This window comes from Rhinatrema bivittatum, chromosome 2 (genome assembly GCF_901001135.1).
Source record: "Rhinatrema bivittatum chromosome 2, aRhiBiv1.1, whole genome shotgun sequence".
Taxonomy (NCBI): Eukaryota; Metazoa; Chordata; class Amphibia; order Gymnophiona; family Rhinatrematidae; genus Rhinatrema; species Rhinatrema bivittatum.
Genome location: NC_042616.1, coordinates 619,285,175 through 619,307,926, shown reverse-complemented (window position 1 = coordinate 619,307,926; position 22,752 = coordinate 619,285,175). Strand labels below are relative to the sequence as shown.

General features: G+C 44.5%; 1 protein-coding gene across 1 annotated transcript in view; it reads right to left on the bottom strand.

Moving 5' to 3' along the window:
* The window catches only part of ASXL3 (ASXL transcriptional regulator 3), a 367,079-nt gene that overhangs the window by 176,215 nt on the left and 168,112 nt on the right, over nt 1-22,752 (bottom strand). The window contains exon 6 of the mRNA XM_029591205.1: nt 4,627-4,748. Within this exon, the coding sequence (XP_029447065.1) occupies nt 4,627-4,748 (122 nt within the window). The remainder of the gene's footprint in view (nt 1-4,626; nt 4,749-22,752) is intronic.

Here is a 22,752-nt window from a genome sequence, read left to right as displayed (position 1 = left end):
TACACACACCCACCCCTGTACCAATCCATCCCTCTAGCCTCCTATGAACCCTCATATACACATACATTAAGTTAATCCCTGATCACCTTCCTCCAAATAACCCCCTCTAATGCAACACCTGATGTGGCCTGCCTCTGCTGCTGTAACCAGCGCGTCCCATCTTCTCAGCAACGTCGCCCACCTCAATATCACTCAATATCACTCAATATCACTCCTTCTCTCTGTTGAACATTACTGGCTCTTCTGCCTTCAATGCGACCCATTCTGGTGCCACAGCCCTACAACCTGACACGGTCCAAAGCCTCAGCTGGACTCTACATTTGCTTGCAGGTTCAAGACAAACAATACTGCCTGTTATACTACTACTTTGCTTTTGTCTGTCCAGGAAATGTGAGAAGCGACAATACCAGCAGTGGCCAGAAGATGTCAATGTCTTTTATTACAGCAGGGCTGGGAAAAACCTTTGGCTTGAGATATTCACATTCGGGTGGGAAGACCAATGATGGTCCAAGGTAAGTCTTAGGAATCAGGTAGGATTTTTCAAAGTCAGAAGCGCCAGTACACTTAGGGTTAAACTGATCACTGCCATGTCTCTATGTAAAAGACGTCGCATCTCCATGGTAGTTGTAGGCTTCGACTCTGAGAAAGCTTTCAATTGGGTCCCATGGGAGTATATGTTGTCTGTGTTGCAAAGGTTTGAATTTCAAGGAGATATAGACCAATATATAACTCTTCTTTATAGGTCGCCAATCTCTAATATTCTAGCTAATGGCTTTAAATTGTCTGATTTTCCGGTGAAGAGGAGTGTGAGACAAGGCTGTCCCCTTTCTCCTTTACTGTATATTTTGTCAATTGACCCCCTACTACGGAAAACTGATGATGATAATTTGATAGGTGGCTTTACCCATAGGAGACAGTCATTTAAAATTGCTGCCTTTGCGGATGATGTTTTATTTTTTCTTATGGAACCCAGAAAGTCTCTTTTAAAAGTGCTCCAACATCAAAGTGCATTTGGGGAATTTGCAGGATTGAAGATTAATCAGGAAAAATCTGAGGTACTGGAGGTCTTTGGTGCCCTAGAAGAGGAGTTGGGCTTGGGGTTCCCCCCTGAAGTGGGTGGAAAAGGAAATGAAGTATTTAGGAATTAAAATCCCAATAGACATAGGACAAATTTATGCAGCTAATGTGGCCCCATTAATGCAAAATTTGATAAAGTCCCTTAGTCACTGGAGAGCGTTACCGCTGTCTTTGCTGCGCAAAGTACAATTGTTAAAATTGATGATAATTCCCAAATGGCTGTATGTTCTACAAATTCTTCCCATTTGGTAGATCAAAAAAGACCTGAGGGAAAACAATTTACATATCAGACTATTTTCGTGGAATGGGGAAAAAAACAAGAATACCTTTAGAAATCTTAATTGCTCTCATTACAGCTGGAGAGGTGAAATGCCCTAATATGCAATCATATAACTTAGCTTGCATGATGAGGCATATCATGGATTGGCTGTTTGACACTTCAGTTCACTCTCCCATGTCTCCATTGCAAGACTGGTTATGTCCTCTATTGTTAAACTCCCTGCTTCAGATTCCGGATCAAGAGGTACCCAACAAAGTAAAGGAACTTTTAATTATGCAATCTTGCCGAAAGGCTTGGCACCTTCTATATGGCCTTCTACAAACGCCAAGCGGATTGACCTCATTCATTTCTCTATCTGGGAATCTGTTTTTTAGGGCAGGGCTAGATAACTCTATTTTCATGGTTTGGAATTGGAAGGGACTTAGGCTTCTTTGACAATTATTTATTGGGGATTCCATAATTTTACATAGTTTTCAAGAGCTCCAGACTGAGTTTCACTTAGCACATAAGGATTTTTTTGCATACCTTCAGATTAGACACTATGCCCTTGATTGTATAAAAATAAACCTGGAAATACGATATATTAGCTCCTTGGAGGCTATACCATGTAGTAGATCCAGAGAGAAAAATTCCTGTGCTAGGTTTTCTAGGGCGTTGGAGTCAATCAAACATTATGATGAAAGTCTGCTAAGTCTCTTTAATAAATGGAACAGATGGACAGACTTCCCTTTATCATTGCAAGAGCTTTCAGAATAATAAATAAAATCACTGAAAATGTAGTTGCAAGAGACGCAATTATGTTTTTGAATCAAGCTTATGTATCACAAGTGAACACATTTCAGGCAAAGATGTGTTCCTCCCCAATCTGTTCAAAATGTGGCCTTGAAAAGGGAGATTTTATACATAGTTTTTGGGGTTGCCACAAAATCCAGACCTTTTGGAGGGTGGGCTGGGAAGGTATTGAGAAAATCCTTAAGAGATCTTTTTCATCTTATTCTAAGGTATGGCTTTTTTGGGATTTATGGGGATATATCACCTTCGATTACTGAGTATCACAGTTTATTTTTAGACAAAAGCTCTCTAATAGCCAAAAATAAGTATCCTCACTTCATAGGTTATGAATGCCAGTCCAAAGTATGCGCAATGGGAAGCACGAAGTTACTCATATTTGAATATTTATCTGCCAAAATACTTTTGGAAAAAGGTGATGAACGTATGTTGTAGGTGTGGGAAGACTTCTTCACCTATCTACCCTCATCTGTGCAAAGTTCAACCCTTAGTCTTTAGTTTATAGCTCTGCCAGAATTTGACCTGTCCTAGAGGGAGGTTTTCAAGGTCTTTTTCAAAGTTTTTTCAACATTCTCGAGATTATTATTCTTTGATTTCCTTATTCGAAATATTAGCACTAGGGAAGCCTGAATCTGTGTACTGAGAGAGTGGTAGAGAAGGGAGGGGACAGGTTCAGGGTGGGGTGATAGGGAAGGGATATAATGTTGGTTGCATGTTTCTACTATGATGTATGTTCATTGTTTTACTGAAAACTAGTAACAAGTTTGTGAAAAAAAAAAGGAAAGTCTGAGAATCAAGGATCACCATGGAAGTCCAACAGGCCAACAATGTCACTTCCAGCCTGACAATGTTTCCTTCAGATGGAAGTGAAATGCTTTTGCTGCTGAGAGCTGGGACCCAGCTCACCGCCAAGGGCCGGATTTAATAACCCTATAGACATGTGGCCCATTGGAGTGTAATTTACTCACATCTATAATAGAAAATGAAGTACCAGCAATGGCCAAAAGTTGTCAAGAGTTTCCTGGACAGACACCAAGTGTGTATTATAATAATAGACTAGACTTTTACAGGGCGAGAGAGCCAGATGGAAGATGGAAGGGACACTGACTACAGTGATTACACAGGTTATCTTATCTACCTTATAAATGGCCTGTGACCGACGGCCCGCAAATGCGCAGTAGAGCGCAGCTCTACTGCGCATGTGCGGGCAAGGACGTCGATCAGAAAAAAAAAATGGCGGTGGGGCCGCAGGAGCGGGAGGAGAAGCAGCGGCGCCGCGCGGCGCGCGGTGCCGCTACTTCTCCTCCCCAGATCTGCCGGCAGATTCTCGGGGGGGGGGGGGGTGTCACTCCCGCGCCCCCCCCCCCGAGATCTGCCGGCAGGAGCGGGAGGAGAGAGTAGCGGCACCGCGCGCGCGCGGTGCCGCTACTTCTCCTCCCCAGATCTGCCGGCAGATCTCGCGGGGGTCACTGCCGCGCGCGCGGGAGTGGCACCCCCCCCGAGATCTGCCGGCAGGAGCGGGAGGAGTCAATGGAGCCGGGTGAGGGTTGCGGGAAGTCGCGCTTACGGCGCCGGGAGGAAATGGAGGTGGGTGAAGGGAGGGACTGAGTGGGAGGGAGGGAGAGGGGGACTGAGTGAGTGGGAGGGAGAGGGGGGACTGAGTGGGAGGGAGTGAGGGAGAGGGGGGACTGAGTGAGAGGAGAGGGAGGGTGGAGAGGAGTGGGTGGGGGAGGGGGGTGGTGAAGAGTGAGGGGAGAGAGAATGAGGGGGAGGTGAGAGACAGAGGGATGTAGCCCGTTTTAACGGGCTTTACGGCTTGTATTAAATATTACAAAGAGCTTAATGAAACTTTAAAGAAGTTCCTGTAAGATTTCATAAAGAATGAGAAATCGAGTCAAGACACAATTTTAAATGAAGGAGGTAGTGTTTGGTAAGTTCAGATAACCAATTTGGTTAACTGGATGATTTACAAAATTAAATGGCAATTAAAATTCCCTTCTTCCCCCCCCTCAAATGCATGCACTTTTGAGCTATCACGAGGTGGAATTTTGTCATATTAAAAATGCGAAAGAGAAAAAGTCAATTATCAATTTTCCATCATGAATAATCTTTTTTTTTTTTTTTGTAGAGGTATTTTCTTTCCTTTTTTAATAAAACTGGAAGAATTTATCACAGCTTTAAGGGCTTGATTCAGTGAGGTTTTCCCCCATTCTTCACCTACGGGAAGAGACCTTGAAGAATCAATCAGACCCTGAGTATTATGGGAGAGACAAATGTTATATTTGTTCCTGTTGAAAGCTCCCAACGTCCTTTCTGTTTCTGACAAGTGGTTTTAAAGCTCAGGCCAAATACTAGAAGCTAAAGCACAGAAATGTCATAGTCAGATGTTTCAAATGTTCTCCCCTCCCATTTTTTGGGGTTAAACTTATTGTTAAGTTTTAAGTACAATCAGTGTGTTGAAGAAGGAGGATCTGTCTTACCTGTTTCAAGGCTTTTTTGGTGTGCTGCTGGAAGGAAGACGCGAGCTTGCTTTGCACTGCAGGATTTGTAAGGCCTGAGTCTCTGTTGGAAGACGCTTCTTCGGATACCTGCTTTGGGCAAACTAAGAATAAAAAGAAAAGGGGGAAGTGATGTAAGGACATATGTTGAAACATAGAAATGAAACATAGAAATGACGGCAGAAGAAAACCAAACGGCCCATCCAGTCTGCCCAGCAAGCTTCACACTTATTTCTTTTTCTCATACTTATCTGTTACTCTTGGCCTTATACTTATCTATTACTCTTGGCCCTTATTAGTAACTTTTTGGTTCTAGTTACCTTCCACCCCCACCACTGATGTAGAGAGCAGTGCTGGAGCTGCATCTAAGTGATGTATCTAGCTTAACTGGTTAGGGGTAGTAACCACCGCAATAAGCAAGCTACTCCCACGCTTATTTGTTTACCCAGCCTGTGCTGTTCAGTCCTTGTTGGTTGTTGTTGGAATATACATCATATTTTCTTCATTCCCCCTGCCGCTGAAGCAGTGAGCTGCGCTGGATATGTATTCCAAGTGAAGTATCAGGCTTAATTGATTCGGGGTAGTAACCGCCATAACAAGCAAGCTACACCCATGCTTATTTGTTTAGCCAGACTATGTAATTCAGTCCTTGTTGGTTGTTGTCTGAATATAAATCCTCTTTTCTTCGTTCCCCCTGACTTTGAAGCAGAGAGCTATGCTGGATATGCATTTAAAGTGAAGAATCAGACTTTCTCCCCTGCCGTTGAAGCAGAGAGCAATGCTGGATATGCATTGAAAGTGAAGAATCTGGCTTATTTGGTTTGGGGTAGTAACCACCACATCAAGCAAGCTACTCCCCTGCTTTTTTGTGAATGTAAATCCTTTTTTCCACATTTCCTCTTGATGTTAAAGCATAGAGCAATGTTGGAGTCACATTAACCGGGTGTATGTTTATTGAACAAGGGTATTAATCTCCAGGTAGTAGCTGTCATTCCCGCAAGCTACCCCCATGCCTCTTCTCTTCATTCACATCCTCTAGACCAGGGGTGGGCAAGTCCGGTCCTCGAGGGCTGCAAACCAGTGTGTATGCAGGTCTCTCTCATGCATATTCATTAAGGATATCCTGAAAACTCGACTGGTTTGCAGCCCTCGAGGACCGGAATTGCCCACCCCTGCTCTAGACTTTATGGATCCACAGTGTTTATCCCACGCCCCTTTGAAATCCTTCACAGTTTTGGTCTTTACCACTTCCTCCGGAAGGCCATGCCTTCAGCTTAGGCCTTGGATGCCTATTTATTTCCAAGTCTCAGTGGCTTATGCTCCGCCCCCTTAACTAATTACTATAGAACCAATAGGAGAAGCACTTACTTACTATTATTTAACACCTATTGGAAGGCTTTTTGTTTTTTTGGATACGGTAAGAACATAAGAACATAACATGCCATACTGGGTCAGACCAAAGGTCCATCAAGCCCAGCATCCTGTTTCCAACAGTGGCCAATCCAGGCCATAAGAACCTGGCAAGTACCCAAAAACTAAGTCTATTCCATGTTACTGATGCTAGTAATAGCAGTAGCTATTTTTTATATCAACTTAATTAATAGCAGGTAATGGACTTCTCCTCCGAGAACTTATCCAATCCTTTTTTAAATACAGCTATACTAACTGCACTAAACCACATCCTCTGGCAACAAATTCCAGAGTTTAATTGTGCGTCTTAAATGTGCCACATGCTAACTTCATCGAGTGCTCCCTAGTCTTTCTATTATCCGAAAGAGTAAATAACTGATTCACATTTACCCGTTCTAGGCCTCTCATGATTTTAAACACCTCTATCATAATTCCCAACATTCTAATAATTCCCAACATTCTGTTTGCTTTTTTGACTGGGGGCAAAAAATCGACGATTCCAATGTGTTATCCACTATGATGCCTAGATCTCTTTCTTGGGTCGTAGCGCCTAATAGGGAACCTAACATCGTGTAATTATAGCATGGGTTATTTTTCCCTATATGCATCACTTTGCACTTATCCACATTAAATTTAATTTGCCATTTCGATGCCCAGTTTTCCAGTCTCACAAGGTCTTCTTACAATTTATCACAATCTGCTTGTGATTTAACTACTCTGAACAATTTTGTATCATCTGCAAATGTGATTACCTCACTCGTCGTATTTCTTTCCAGATCATTTATAAATATATTGAAAAGTACGTATCCCTGAGGTAGCTTCCACCTACTTCTTTGAGCCTCTAGCTAAATCGAAAACCGGCCCCCACTAGGCTATGAGCCGTTACTCACAACTACCCAGTTTGGAGTTGGGAGGGAAGGGTTTCCCTATTTATACATCCATTTCCCAACTCAGTCCACCCACTGGAGCAACAATCCTCAGCTGGTGCACAAACAGCAGCTCCCTCCTGAACTCAGCTGACAAGGCCTCCAGGTGCTGCCACTGAGCGATGGACGAGGCTCCCTGCCCCCAGCCGCTGTGGGTGTGACCTCTGCGGCATTCCCAGCCAGCCTCGGTGAGGGCCTGGGAATGAAACCCAGGTCTGTCTGAATGGTGGTGCGCAGCAGCTGCCACGGAGTCACAAAGGCTGGCCCAGTACCCACTGGAAGCTGAACAAACTAGCCGCTCCTTGCCTAAAAGTCATTTTTACTATGACAAGCTACAAAAACCTGTAAAATAAAACAAGATAAGCATATCTATCTGCAAATTTTTAAATGTATTTTTAGAAGAAAAGAGAAGAGCTGGTAATGGCAGTGTCTATGTCCTGTATGTTCTTCCTTGGCACACCAGTTAATCAGAATGATGAACTTGCTTCACAGCATCCTACCTATGTCCTCGCAATGTTATGAGGCACTGTAAACATTCACTGGCCAGGACTGGCCTTTCAAGCTACCACTGTATTTTCATTATGCTAAAGGTAAGGGAGAAGAGCAAATGCCAGAAGTCACTGTAATGCGTGTCTGAAGGGTACAGTCAGCATAAATCTCTGCTTTATTTTTTTTAAGTATATCAAAAGAAGAGAAAAAACATTAACTGCTTTCTTTTTTTGTTTTTATCTACAGAATACAGCAAAACACAACCCTTAGGCCACCCAACTGTAGGAAACAATGATGCATCCTCTGAGTTTGCATTTGCTCAAAGATCTGCAGAGTCAGCACAATTCTGATTTGCATTTTTTATTTCTACTGCTGGCAAGCATGGCTATCAAGAAACAAGTATTCAGTGACAGCCAAAGAAAGGCCAGAAGCACTTGGAAACTCAGAAGGCCATATTAAAAGCGCTTTGTCCAGCTAAATTCTGGACTTAGCCGGACAAACCCTGAATTTTTGATTTCCTACTGCTCGCAGTTTTAGCTGGGCAAGTCAATGGGATGGCTTAAACCTACCCAGATTAAAAAAAAAGAGGCGGAGCAGAGGCCTTCTGAGAGTGGGGCTTAAATTTCGCCAATGCTGCCCAGTTAAGTTTAGCCAGGTAAATCTGGCCGTGGTCTACCATTATCTGGGTACATTAAATGTGGGCATAGTCAACAGGTTACACCTCCCTGGGTAAAGTCTATCTGGGTAACTTGCTTCTGCCTCGCTCAATATGAACCTCTCAATACCCTCCTCCATTCCTTAAACATTAATCAAGGATTGTCTGTGATTTGAATGTTATTGTGTCTGTTTTTTTCTGTAAACCGCTATGATAGCCTGGAGTGGGTGGCACGCTCTTCCCCTTTTTTTAAGCTTTCTCCCTTGTGTGCATACTGGGAGATAATACGCGTACACGGGTGCCTATTAAAAATCCACGTGGCGTGCACCAGCCCAACCTGTGCACGTATCTCCCAGCTTTGGCATGCGTGGGGCTTTTAAAATTCATCTATTAAAGAATAAGCTGGACAAGTACAGTCCTGGAACCCAAGGAATGATACATTATGGGGGTCATTTTCAAAGGAGTTACGCATGTAAATGTGACATACTATCGTAGCAATTTCCAAAAGCTATTTACTCGAGTAAAGTGCACTTACTTGAGTAAATCCTATGGACAATTCAATGGCATATATTGTAGCAATTTTGAAAAGCCCACTTACTTGAGTAAAGTGTATTTACTCGAGCAAAAACCAGTTTTGCTCGAGTAAATGCTTTTGAAAATCTGGCCCTATAGTTTTACTTGGAGGAGTAGCCTAGTGGTTAAAGTCTTGTACTATAAACCAGGAGACCAGGGTTCAAGTCCCACTGTTGCTTCTTGCGACCTTGGGCAAGTCTCTTTACCTTCTGGGACAGGGAAAAACCTATAACACCTGAATGGAATCCACTTTGACTGTGCTGGAAAAAAAAAAAAAAAGGTACAAAAAGCAGAATATAAAAATCTAAATTAAATAAATTAGTATATGAACTTGTTTTGTGTTTTGTCTTTTATTTTATTTTTATCTGTTTATTTTGATTGTTCATGAAGGCTGGTTTTATAATTAAAAGGGTTACAAAAGAATGGGGGGATGTTTTTCTAACTTCAGTGCCACAAGGGAGGGGATGTTTGCTGATGATGTTTGATGAATTCTCTGCCAGTGTGCGTAGAGGATGCTGTAAGCCTTAGTGACAACAAAGCAGGATCTTTCATTCCTATCTATATGTATTCAGCAGTAATCCAGATTGTATTTTTTTGGTCTGCAGTCCAGTGCACAATCAGTGCAGAAGTCATTCTCACATCTCTTATCCAAGATTACAGTAATGCTGCTAGTGGTGACAACTCTTGCGAAGGCAGCAAGAATGGTGATTTTCTTCCAGAGGAAGGAAGTTATTCTGAAATTTAAAACAAATTTACTCAATAAGGTTAATCCAGCTCAGATGAAGAGCGGTTGGTGCTAACAGCAGAAAAGATGCCAAAAGATCAAGTGGTAAGTGGAAGAGGATGATCCTGTGGGTGCTGTGGAAGAGACAGGAGAGCCACAGCTGCACAGTCAACAAAACCACAGCCAGGACACCGAGACAACAATTAAGATGCCAACGCTCTGAGAAGCAAGAATGGCAGAATACAGGAACTGAAACCACAACTTATGATATTGTTCGATATTGGGACAATGTTGTGGTAGTAAAAAAAAGAAAATGCAGAGAAGCGGAAACGTTTAGCTGGTTTGTCTCAGAGAGTATTCTGTTGATAATCATACGAGAAACAAATAGTGAGGGAGAATATAAGTACAGGCAGTGGAATGAGAACCATCCTAACAAAACCAAGGAATACAAGCAGGTTGATGAAACAGAGTTGAAAGCATACATCGGTCTCCTACTTCTGTGTGGCTTGCACAACGGAAATCACAAAGCTCCGGAGGAGCTGCGGGATTTTGTGCAGCCATCAGTCTCAAAAAAGATTTCATCAAAACACCACATACATGAGATTTAACAACAAAATGAAGATGAACTTCATGCCCTTGAATGGGGGTATTTATTTAATTTATTTACTTTGCTGTTTATCCTTCCAAGATTGCTCATTGCAGGCTCCAGTAAAACAATAAAAACAGTCAGCATGTAACAGAAGTAGATGCACAAGATATAAAATCTTACAATGTATCAATGAACATCAAGCAGCAATAAAAAAAAAAAAGTCAGTTGATAAGTTTACGGTTTTTGGTAACTCAGCTAGGTACCCATGTTGAACAAACAGTTCATCCTTGGTAAAAAATCTGGAAGGACTGTATTGGGCAACAATATTTTTGGCAATACAGAAATGATGGAAAGACTGCTAAAACAAGACTTGACACACATGGATGCCATTAGGGAAAACAAGACTGACATTCCCAAAGAAATTCAAACAAATCCCAAAACAGAAAACGGCATCCATTTTTGGGTTTGATGAGGAACTCACGTTGGTTTTCTATGTAATGAGGAGATCAAAAGCAGTAATGTTGCTGTCACACAAAACAGAAGGTGAGTAGCCACACCATCAATCATCAGAAACAAAAGGAGAAGGTGTGGTACACAATTAATCTTGTCCAAAATTTCAAGATTTCAAAAAGAACAATTTTAATGTTATCAAAAAAAAAAAAAATGCAAAATTTGACTATCATAATATCCAAGTAGCAAAAGTAGGTGGTCCCCTGACAGCTTCTACTACGTGGATATACCTGTAGAGTTAAATTGTTTAAGTTTTGGGTGTCTCTGACATTAAAATCGCTAGCACTTATGCTGCCAGCTTGTCTAAGCCTCATTTTAGGTCTCTCCCAATGCAGCATACTAACACCCGGTCCATGTCGGAAGACCGTCAGCTTTTGCTGCTTGGATATTATGATTGTCAATTTTTGCTTTTCTTGATGAAATAAAAATTATTCTTTATGAACTCTTGAATTTTTGGCTGTCCATCATGTACTATGATCTGTTTCTGGATGAAGAGCATAGGAAGCCAAATAATATTCACGATAACAACAAAACAAAGCATTTATTCCGGATGACCACCTGCAAGTGTCTAATCAAGAGGTGGCAAATGACACTTCTTCATTATGCTTGATGTTGACATCTTTATTGTTTGGATAAACCACAACCCGCAAGCACAGATCTTCTTTAAAATGATGGAATCAAAAGGATGGATGTTCTTGAACTGGCCAAAGCACATTCTATTGCTAGTCCTCCAACTTGGCAAACACCTGAGGTTTATCCTTTGCACACAGTTTTCTCTCTTCCCTCACCTCCTCTCCTGGGTTCCAGAAGCTCTCCAGCTTCTGCTCTCAGCACTAACAATCAGCCCCATGTGCCAGGTTTACTGTTACACAGGTTTGCAGCCAGGAGAATAAGCCATGAGGAAAGAACTGCGCATGATCTGCTTAGCATGAGCATGCTATTTCTGTCATGTCCTCAAGCAATTTAGCACAAAGCTGCCACTAACACATAAAAGCTACAGATCTAATGGTTTGAGTGCATGCTAATAATCTTTGCACATTTTTTTTTTGCACTATTTTTTTGCGCGTACAGGCTGCAGCTCCAGCTTCAGACTGCTCCAAGAACCCCTGCTCCAGAACTGCTCCAAACTACTACACCAGCTCCGGCTGCTTTTACCAGGCTCTAGCTGAGGAGCCACGGAGGGAAAAAAGAAAAAAAAAAAAAAAAAAGTATGGTACTGTAATAAGCTTAATACATTTTCTAACTGATGCTACTGGCTAATAAATAATCCAAGGTAATTATGCATTTGAGTGAAAACAGATGATATTTAAAAGCTGTTTATTAAACCTAAGTCAGCAACTATGGCATAATGACAAAGCGGAATCTAAATCATATATATAAATAAAGAAATAAATAATTTAATGGGACAGAAACTACATTTGTATGACATTAACTGCATATTAAATCAACTAAAACAAACTTCCTAAACAAAGGTTTATTTCCATATTTTTTTGTCCCTGGTTAATTATGCCTTCTATTATATGCATGGAGAATTTTTATGTATATTTTTGAAAATCCAGAAGCAGGTGCACAAGTCCAAACTGCAACCAAATTCCACTTCCAGGAGTGCCTCTGCTCAGTTCAGGCAAACTTATGTGCGGCCAGAAAAGCAATACGTAAGGTTTGCTGCATATTGGATGGGCAGTTTTGCAAAAGGCCATTTCTGTGGGTGCAACACTGCTCTACTAGCGAATCTGCCTTTGAAAATTACCCTCCTCATTGTTTGTTTTCTTGCAATAAAAGTGAGCACTTAGGAGGTTTACTTTCAAAATGTAGTCTTTAACATTTAATTTCCACAGCTCACCAAAAGTATCGGTGTACATTCCTCTATAGTAATAGATCTGAAACTGACCTCAACAACTGAGAGCTGGTTAGCTACAGTTGTTATTAAGGATGTCCTGATGTAAACTCCTGTTTATTTACAGACCATTAAAAGACTGATCTGTTGTTAACCACTGTGTGGCCCTTCAGACCAAGATTCCAGTCTCCTGCCTCTTGTGTGAGTATTGTATATATAAATATATATATATATATACACATATATGTACACTTGTGTGCTTGTGTACACACATGTTTCACAGAGGTTCCCAGGAAGAAGAGGATGATTGCTTTTGCAAGGGTACCCAGCTGGAATAGGACAAATATAAATGGTTTCAGGCTCATAGAAATCTTCCCTTTCGGTTTTCTGCTTGCAAGGTGACCTAATATTGCCCAGGAAATATGTTTGCTTGTATGGGGGATATGAATAACATAAAAAAAACCACTGCGGTCTGATTTTCAAAAGCATTTACAACGCTTAAAACTGAGTTTTGCACCCAAGTGGGCTTTTGAAAATTGGTACTATATATGCCATTGGATTGTCAATAGCTTTAGCTGTGTTAAGTGCACCTAATGCAGGCAGATGGCTTTTGAAAATTGCTACCATAGGGCATTTATTTATTTATTAGCTTTTTTATACCGGTGTTCGTAAAGGTACATCACGCCGGTTCACATTATAACAAAAGAAGTGAAATTACATAATAACAGGGAAAAGGGATGGGGCAACATAGTGAAGCAAAGAATAACAGTTCAAAAGCAACAACAAAACGTATCAAGAGTATAACGAGGTGAAAGTAACACAACTTCAGCAAAACGACTGAAGGAGCACAAATAGAAAGTAATGACTAAGGTGCAAGATGCTGTATCAGACTAAATGACATTTCGAGAGATTATCTCTGTAAAGAGGAAAAAAGGATTCCAGGCAGAGGGGCTGTTTTCAGCATTTCAAAATTATGGCTGTAGAGAGAGGCAAAGATTACCAGGGACTGAGCAGGATTGAGCAGAGAAAAGGGATTTGGAGGGCAGGGATTCCTAAGGGTGGAGAGGTGGGAAGGCGGGGGCTGGGGTTCTTGAGGGTGCAGAAGTGGGCATCATAGAGGCATAAAAGAGAGTGAAAAAAGAAACTAGTCAGGAAAGGCTTGCCGAAAGAGCCATGTCTTAAGTTTCTTTTTGAATTTAATTGAGCAGGATTCCAAACGGAGAGTCGTGGGCAAAGTGTTCCATTGTGTTGGGCCAGCAATAGATAAGGCGCGGTTTCTGGTAGAGGAGAGGTGTGCAATTTTTAAAGAATTTAAAAAGCATGAATTTAAAAAGCATTCACTCGAGTAAAACTGGGTTTTACTCGAGTAAATGAACTTTACTCCAGTAAATGACTTTTGAAAATTGCTACAATAGTTACATTTATGCGCGTAACCCTTTTGAAAATTACCCCCAAGGTGTGTTACATTTACATGTGAAACTTTGAAAATTCACCTGTAGGCCATGAAAGCCAAATGATAAAACATAGGCACTTTGGTACAATAATAGGAGCCCTGCTTTAACTACGTTGGATTTTTTTAATTTTAGAAGTTTGTTTTGTGCAGTAAAAGCACAATCTGTTATTACTGATAATACACACTATAAAGGAACTATAGTAACCCCATCCGTGGGTGCGTATTGCACACTAGTGGGGCCATAAAAGTATTTGTTGTCTCTTAGGGGCTGATATCACTTCGGCTAGCACTTTGATATCTTTTTCCCATGGTCTGTATCTTTTGTTGGTGGGGTAAAGACTTAAACCCAAATTTTCGATGGCCTGCGCGCATAAAATTCAGGGGTTAAGTGCGCCGTGCGCATTTTCGAAAGGGCTCGATCATGCGTGTAACTTCCAATACGCGCAGAAGTGCCGGACCAGCTAAAAGGGGCAGGCCGGGGGAGTCTGGTCTGGGTAGGACAGGCGGGGGTGGGCCGGGACAGCTCATGCTGGCAGCAGGCCTGCGCATGGAGTTTACTTCTGCTCCCACAGAGCAGTAAGTATTAAAACAAAAACATCTGGGGTAGCTAAGTAGGGGTTAGGGGTCGGGGTGGAGAGGGGAAAAGGGAGGAAGATTAGGTAGGGTTTTTACCATGAAATTTACACAAATATATTTATGCACACTGGCGTGCGCCGAGGTCCCCTGCCGGGTAAAGCAAAGTTGCTTACCTGTAACAGGTGTTCTCCCAGAACAGCAGGATGTTAGTCCTCACAGATGGGTTGACATCATCAGATGGAGCCCTGTCACTGAACACTTTTTCAAAGTTTCTAGAACTTTGACTGGCACACTGAGTATGCCCAGTATGACACCAACCCCGTGGCCACACCGGGTCCCCCTTCAGTCTCGTTTCATAACTGAAAAGTACGAGCCAAAAATAAAACTACAAAATGGAGGCGAACCCAACTCCGCGGGGTGGCAGGTGGGTTTCGTGAGGACTACCATTCTGCTGTCCTGGGAGAATACCTGTTACAGGTAAGCAACTCTGCTTTCTCCCAGGACAAGAAGGATGGTAGTCCTCATAGATGGGTGAATAGCAAGCTGCAGGCTGCTTCTAGAATATCCTGGGCCAACAGACACCCAATAACGTGCAACAAGCACAACAACAGGTGTGCTGTTGGCAACAATGGGGGCAGCCTGAACCTCATACTGGGCCCTAGGTAGGAAGAGTTGGTTTCTTACACTGGAAACAGATTACGGAGGACAGACTGGCCAAAGACACTGTCCCATCCACCATCCTTGTCCAGTCAGTAATGGGCTGCGAAGGTGTGGAGGAAGCTCCACGTCGTGGCCTTGCATATTTCAGCAATAGGGATTGCATGGAAGTGTGTTACTGATGCTGCCATGGCCCTTACTGAGTGCGCTTACACTCGGCCCTCGAGCAGAAGGCCTGCTTGCTGGTACCAGAAAGCAATACAGTTCGCCAACCAATTAGACAGGGTCTGCTTGCCCACACAACTCCAAGTCTATTTTTGTCAAAGGAGACAAAGAGTTGGGTGGACTGCCTGTGGGCTGCGGTGCGCTCTAAATAAAAGGGAAAAAGGTGGGCAACACGGTGGACTGATTCAGGTGGAAGTCTGTCACTACCTTAGGCAGGAATTTAGGGTGAGTGTGCAGCACCACCCTGTCTTGGAAGAACCTCGTGTAAGGCGGATAGGTCACTAGGGCCTGCAGCTCACTGACTCTCCGAGCAGAAGTAATGGCTACAAGGAAGATGACCTTCCAGGTGAGGTGTTTGAACTCGCAGAAGCACAGGGGCTCAAATGGGGGCCGCATGAGCCACGCCAACACTATATTGAGGTCCCAGGCCACAACAGGAGGCTTCAGGTGTAATGAAATAGCACAATTTTTCAGTGACAAAATTAGAAACTTAAGAACCAAATTCCCAAACTCAACAAAACAAGAAATCAAATGCACAAAAGAGACGTTAAACAATGATCTACATTTGATGAGATATCAAATCTTGAAGTGGAATCCATGCTAAAAAAGTTAAATCCTGCCCCACATATAACTGACACCTTGCCTACTATGGACATAAAAAAACTAACTAACATAGCTTCCCCAATACTAGCAAAGATCATAAACCTATCCTTAGAGGAAGGATCAATGCCAAATATACTTAAAGGGGCAATTATCAAACCAATTATAAAGAAAAAAACAGCGACCCTCTTATCCTGAGCAACTATAGACCAGTTTCAAATTTACCATTAATTGCAAAACTAATAGAAAAAAATGTACAAAAACAGCTAGCCGAACATTTCGATAACAATAGCATACTGGATTCCGCAAACATTACAGCACAGAAACACTACTGCTCTCACTGACAGACAATATTCTGAGAGGATTCGATAGTGGAAAACATTACATTCTTGCGCTATTAGACCTGTCATCAGCTTTTGACACAGTAAATCATGATATACTGTTAAAAAGATTAGAAGAAATAGGACTACAGAACAACACAATTGCCTGGTTTAGATCTTATCTAGATAACAGATTTTTTCAAGTACAGATTAAAAATGTGATGTCAGAGAAAATTAGTCTACAAACAGGAGTACCACAGGGATCAGCTCTGTCCGCAATGCTCTTTAACATTTACCTACTTCCTTTGTGCCACCTACTGGCAGGCCTGGGAATCATACATTGCATATACGCTGATGACATACAACTAATTCTACCCATTGATGACTCAATTGAAAAAACTTTAAATCTAGCTAACATGTACTTAGACATAAACAACTACTAAACCAAATGGAGCTAGTTACTAATATTGAAAAAAACGAATTCCTACATTTAGAATGAAAAAACATTGAGATTATCCAAACTCCAATTATGCTAAAAAATAATCAGAAAGTAGAACTAGCCGAGAAAGTACGGAACCTCAGTGTAATAACTGACATGGAACTCAGCCTTAAACAACACGTATCACTGAAAGTAAAAGGTTACGTCAAACTGATGGTCCTCAGGAATCTGAAACCGTTATTAACACCAACAAACTTTCGAAGTTTTACAAGCACTAATATTTGCTAGCACGGACTACTGCAACACACTGTTTTTGGGATTACCATGCACAACTATAAGACCACTACAAATTTTACAAAAGTCGGCCGCAAGAATACTTACTGGTAAAAGGAAAAGTGATCACATTACTGAAACACTAGCTGCATTACACTGGCAAACCATAGAACAAAGGGTACATTACAAAACACTATGCACAATACACAAATTAATTAATGAAGATAAAGCTTAGTGGCTGAACCCAGCACTGCATTTGCAAGTCCCACAGAGAAATCTTAGATCGGCCAACAAAGCCCTCCTAACCATCCCTTCAGTTAGGACAGCAAGACTGACCCAAGTTTGAGAGCGTGCACTATCCTTAGCAGGACCGATACTATGGAACACCATGCCCCTTGAGATTAGATTGCAGAAAAATTTCAAACTTTTTAAAAAAAGTTTAAAAACCTGGCTTTTCAAACATGCGTTTTACAAAGAGAACAGAGAATAGGAAAATAAATAAAGCAGGCAGCAGAACATCAGCTCACAGCACGTAGTTAAAATATGTGCATATGTTGTTATTTTATTATTTCACCGCTAATTTTAAATAAAATATACAGTACAAAGTATTATACATGTTAGGTAAATCTTTTCACGTATAAATGAACAAGATTCATGACATTCATCAAATATTCTTTATTTTTGTAACTATGGGCCTCATTTTCCAGAGGGATCGCACGCGATACCAAAATGGGGGTGGAGTCGGCCCCAGAAGAGGAGGAGTCGGGGCATCACCGGGGCCGACTCCGCGAAGACGCCGTGGACGACGAAAAGGAAAGGCCCTTTTCGCGTCCGAGGTTGCACCCAATAGCTACATCTCCTATGGTGGCGCTATTGGGTACGAAACCGGCAGCGATCGCACCTCGACGGTGGATCGCTGCTGGCTAGTGCAGGCCCGCCCGCCCCTCATTCCCTAAAGTATCGCAGGCCTGCGATACTTTAGAAAAAGAGACCCTATGTAACCGGAACTTTACTGGCACTTTGATAGAAAGTATTATCCAATTCAATTTTAACATTAATATACGTGCCTATCTATAAACCGTTGTGATGGTATATAACTTAACGATGGTATAGAAAAGATTTTAAATAAATAAATAAATGGTGCACCCTTCTAAGGCTTGCACTGAGGCTTGCATCTGAGTGCCATCAGTGCGGGCGACACCCGCACTGATGGCACTTAGAAGTGCCATCAGTGCGGGTGTCGCCCGCACTGATGGCACTCAGATGCACTTGGATTGAGGTAGTCTGAAGACCAGACTCCGAAAGGCACCAGAGGTAGTCCAGAAGCCTAGGAGTGGGGCAAGAGAAAGGGTCAAGACCCTCCTGCGTGCCCCAGGATGAGAACCTCCTCCACTTTGCTTGGTATGACTTCCACTTTACCCTCCATTGCCTCAGGTACGAACTTAGATTGTAAGACCTCTGGGGATAGGGAAATACCTACAGTACCTGAATGTAAATCGATGTGCTATGTCAAATTGAATGTCGGTATATAAATAAATAAATATAAATAAATAAGGCTTATGCGAAGCTATCAGGACTTGCGAGACATAATCAGAAAGGTCGAGGGATTGTAGTATTAGCCTTTCAACATCCAGGCCGTTAGGGACAGCGACCGGAGGTTCGGGTGGCGTAGCTTGCCCTGATCCTGCGTGATAAGGTTGGGCGAGGTGCCCAGGCAAATGGGCTCCTGGATAGAGAGGTCGCGGAGAATGGGAAACCAGACCTGACACGGCCAATGCGGGGCTATGAGGATCATGGAGCCTTGGTCCTGCTGTAGCTTCACGAGAATCTTGCCTATTAGCGGAATCGGAGGGTACAGATATAGGAGACCCGCACCCCAGGAGTGGGCGAAGGCATCCACGACTGGTCCCTTTCGGTCCCTGTGCAGGGAGCAGTATCAGTCCACCTTGTGGTTCTGTGAGGACGCAAAGAGATCCATATCCAGCTGACCCCACCGGCGGAAGATCCTGTCTGCTACACAGGGGTTCAGGGACCACTCATGGGGTTGGAATGTCCGTCTGAGGCGGTCCGCTACAAGTGCCTGCCAGGTAGATGGTCCGCAGGAGCATGGAATGTGAGAGGGCCCAGGCCCAAATCTGCTCTGCCTCTTGGCAGAGGAGATAAGAGCCTGTGCCCCTCTTTTGTTCACATACCACATTGTCCACATTGTCCATCTAGATCAAGTCGACCTTGTTGGACAGGCAGTCCTGGAATGTGTAGTGTGCATACCGCATCGCCCAGAGTTCCAGGAAGTTTATCTAGCAGCTCGCCTCGGCTTTCGACCACACCCTTGCGTGTGGAGGCCATTGACATGGGCCCTCCAGCCTAGGTTGGAGGCGTCCGTGGTCAAGGTCACCTGAGCAGCCAGGGGCTGAAAGTCCATTGTTCAAGGTGGATTCTCGCGCCCACCAGGCGAAGGAAAGCTGAAGTGGTTTAGTTATCTGGACCAGTGCTGAGAGTTTCAGAGTGGCTTGGTGCCACTGAGACTGCAGGGTCCATTGTGTGACCCTCATGGCTAGGCGGGCCATTGGGTGATGTGCACCGATGATGCCATGTGACCCAGAAACTTCAAGAGCAGGTGGGCCGAAGCTGTCCGCCGGCGACGGATGGATCTGGCCAGCCTGGCCAGGATGGTTATGCGTTCACTGGGAAGGAACGCCTTGGCCACTGTGGTGTCCAGGTCTGCCCTGATGAAGTTCAGTTGCTGGGACAGAGTCAGCTGGGATTTTGGGTAGTTCACAAGGAACCCCAGTGACTGGAGGAGGCTCAACGTCACGTTCAGGGACTGAAGGGCTCCCTCTTTTGAAGAACTTTTGATGAGCCAATCGTCCAGATATGGGAACACATGCACCCCATTCCTGCGCAAATGTGCTTCCAGTACTGCCATGCACTTCATGAAGACCCAGGGTGCAGAAGCTAGCCCAAAGGGGAGAATCTTGTATTGGAAGTGCCGGTGGCCTATTATGAAGCGCAGATATTTGCGATGAGGTGGAAAAATGACAATGTGTGCGTAGGCATTCTGTAGATCCAGAGAGCAGAGCCATTCCCCTTGATGCAGAAGTGGAAGTAGGGTACCCAAGGATACCATTCTGAACCGTTCTCTGCGGAGGAACCTGTTTAAGGCCCGGAGTTCGAGGATGGGACGGAGGCTGCCTATTCTCTTTGGGTTGAGAAAATACCGGAAGTAGAACCCTCATCCCTGCTGAGCCCGGGAAACCGATTCCACGGCTCTGGACTGTAGCAGAAGCGAGAGTTCCAACTCGAGGGTAGATGCATGTCCTACGAGGCTCCACACTGCGGAGGGTGGGGAGTCTGGAGGAACTTTGAGATGATTCAGGCAGTAACCTCGTGCTACGATGGTTAATACCCATTGGTCAGTGGGTTGGACAGTGTGGGCAAAGGGGATAGGTTTCTGCTTTCTGTATGCCAGTCAAAAGCCATCTGCAGGGCTAGGCTGGCTGAGCCCTAGGCGCTTTTTGTTGGCGAGGGTGGCCTCTTTGGGAGGACTGAGTTGTACAAGCATGGGAGGCCGGAAGGTAGTATCTCCATTGCCTGTAAAACCGCTTCCTAGCATCCCTACATGGCCCTGTACAGGTTGCCAAAGAGAGATAAGAGATGATAGTTGATAACTGACGTAGGATCTCATGGTGGTCCTTGAGTTGGGCCACTGCATCCCAGATTTTGTCTCCAAACAGGTTTTCTCCTATATAGGGGAGGTCGGCAAGTTTCTCTTGAATTTCTGGGCGAAGGTCAGAGGCTTTTAGCCAGGCCCAATGTCTGGCACTAATGCCTGCCGCTGAAACTCTTGAAGCTGTCTCAAAAACGTCATAAGCCGTTCTCACCTCATGTTTCCCGGCTTCCAGTCCTTTCTGGAGGATGGATTCTAGGCCCTCCTGAAATTGTTGTGGTAGGGACTCAGTGACTCTTGGACCTGTTTCCAGATGTTCTTGTTGTACTGGTTCATGTACAACTGGTATGCCGCTATGCGAGCTATAAGCATGGATCCATGGAAAACCCTTCGACCTAGGGTTTCTAAGGCTCTATGGTCCTTTACTGGAGGGGCGGAGGAGTGAGGATGGGTCCTTTTCGCCTTTTTCTGGGCTGATTCAACTACCATGAACTGATGTGGCAACTGGCTCTTCTGAAAGCCTAGGGCCTGTTATACTAAATAGGTGGCATCTATCTTGCTATTGACTGGAGCCACAGAACCTGGGTGTTCCCAGAGGTGGTGGAGGTCCAGAAGAACCTCATGCACTGGGACAGCCATCACCTCCTTAGGAGCATCCACAAATTGGAGAACCTCCAACATCTTGTGGCGGGCATCCTCGTCTGTTAAACGTTGGAAGGGAATGGTCTCTGCCAACGCCTGGACAAAACTCGTGAAGGATAGATCATTCAGAGGTGAGGGCCATCTCTCTTCTAGCGGGGAAGGTTCGACAGAAGGTCCTCAGATTCTCTGAGGAATGTTCACAGGAAGCGTCTTCCTATGGGTCATAAGGCGCTTCCTCCTCACCAGCAAACTGCCTGGGTCGAGGCGGGAGGCAAAAACCCAGAGTATGGGGCGCGGGCACCGATGGTCGGTGAGATGGAACCGACAGCGGTGGTGCTGGCATCGAGGGCACTGAGACCTGCGATGGATGTCAGGGCACCGGGAAGCCCAATGGCCCGTGGACAGGATCCAGCATCGGTGGTATCGTCTGTGGAGATGGGCGAGGAGCCACATCTTCCTCCTTCGAGGAGTCCGGAATCGAGATCGAGACAGGGGAGGCACCGGTGGTGGGCAGGGCATCGAGGGCCCACCGGCACTGGCTGCATCGGTAAGGCACTGAGCAGCACATCCAGCCTTTCCAGCAGAGGCGCCAAAATGGAGGGGCCGGTTCCGATACCGGTATGCTGGCCAGCTTCAGTGGTGGCTGGAGATCCCAAAGGGCATTTAGCACTGCCTGTTGAACCACGCAGTCCAACTCCTCTCTGAACGAGGGTGCGGAGAAGACCGACCCTGGAGTAGGAGGCAGGCTGTGTGTCACCGGAGCGTCCACAGGGTTCTGCAGAGGCTCGGTGCCTGGCACAGATATTGGTGGGGAATGCCCTGGGCTCCCGTGTTCAGGGGAGGATGGGGCCTCCTCTCCCCGGAGCCTCTTTGGAGGGGGTTCGGCCGAGGCCGATGCTGCTCTGGTGTCGGTGCCGGCACTGGATGGTGACAACCTTCGGTGCCGGTGTTGATGCTTCCCAGGGTGCTCGGCCCGGTCCTTCTCTGGCGCCGAGGAAGATGATGCAGAAGTCTTCAGTGTCCCTATGCCGGTGAGTGGTGATCTCCTGCTCCCTGATCCTCTCGGCAGAGCTTCGAGGGTGAAGGTCTCGAGTCAGTTTGATCCCCACAATGTGATGTACCTAGTACCGGAGTCGATGGAGCAGAGTGCTTGGAACCAAACAAGTGCTCCATCTTGTCCAGACGGGCACGCCGTCCTTTGGGGATAATCTGAGCACAGCTGGGACAACGAGAGACGTCGTGGGAAGGCCCGAGACACAGGATGCAGACGTCATGTGGGGTCATTATGGACATAGTCCGTGGACACTCAGGGCATTCCGAAAACCAGTCACCCTGACAAAAAAGGGCATCGTCGGTGGCCATTGGCCATTGGGAGGTAGATGCTCGGGAACCAACTGCAAAAAACGCAAAAATGGACTTACCAAGCGCCAGAGGAATCAGTTTGCGATTGGGGACCCCGGAGCGGGGAAAAACTTGGAGAAAAACTTCGAATTGTTCCGTGAGGAAATAGTTCTCATAGAGCTTCACTAACCGCAAGGCAACA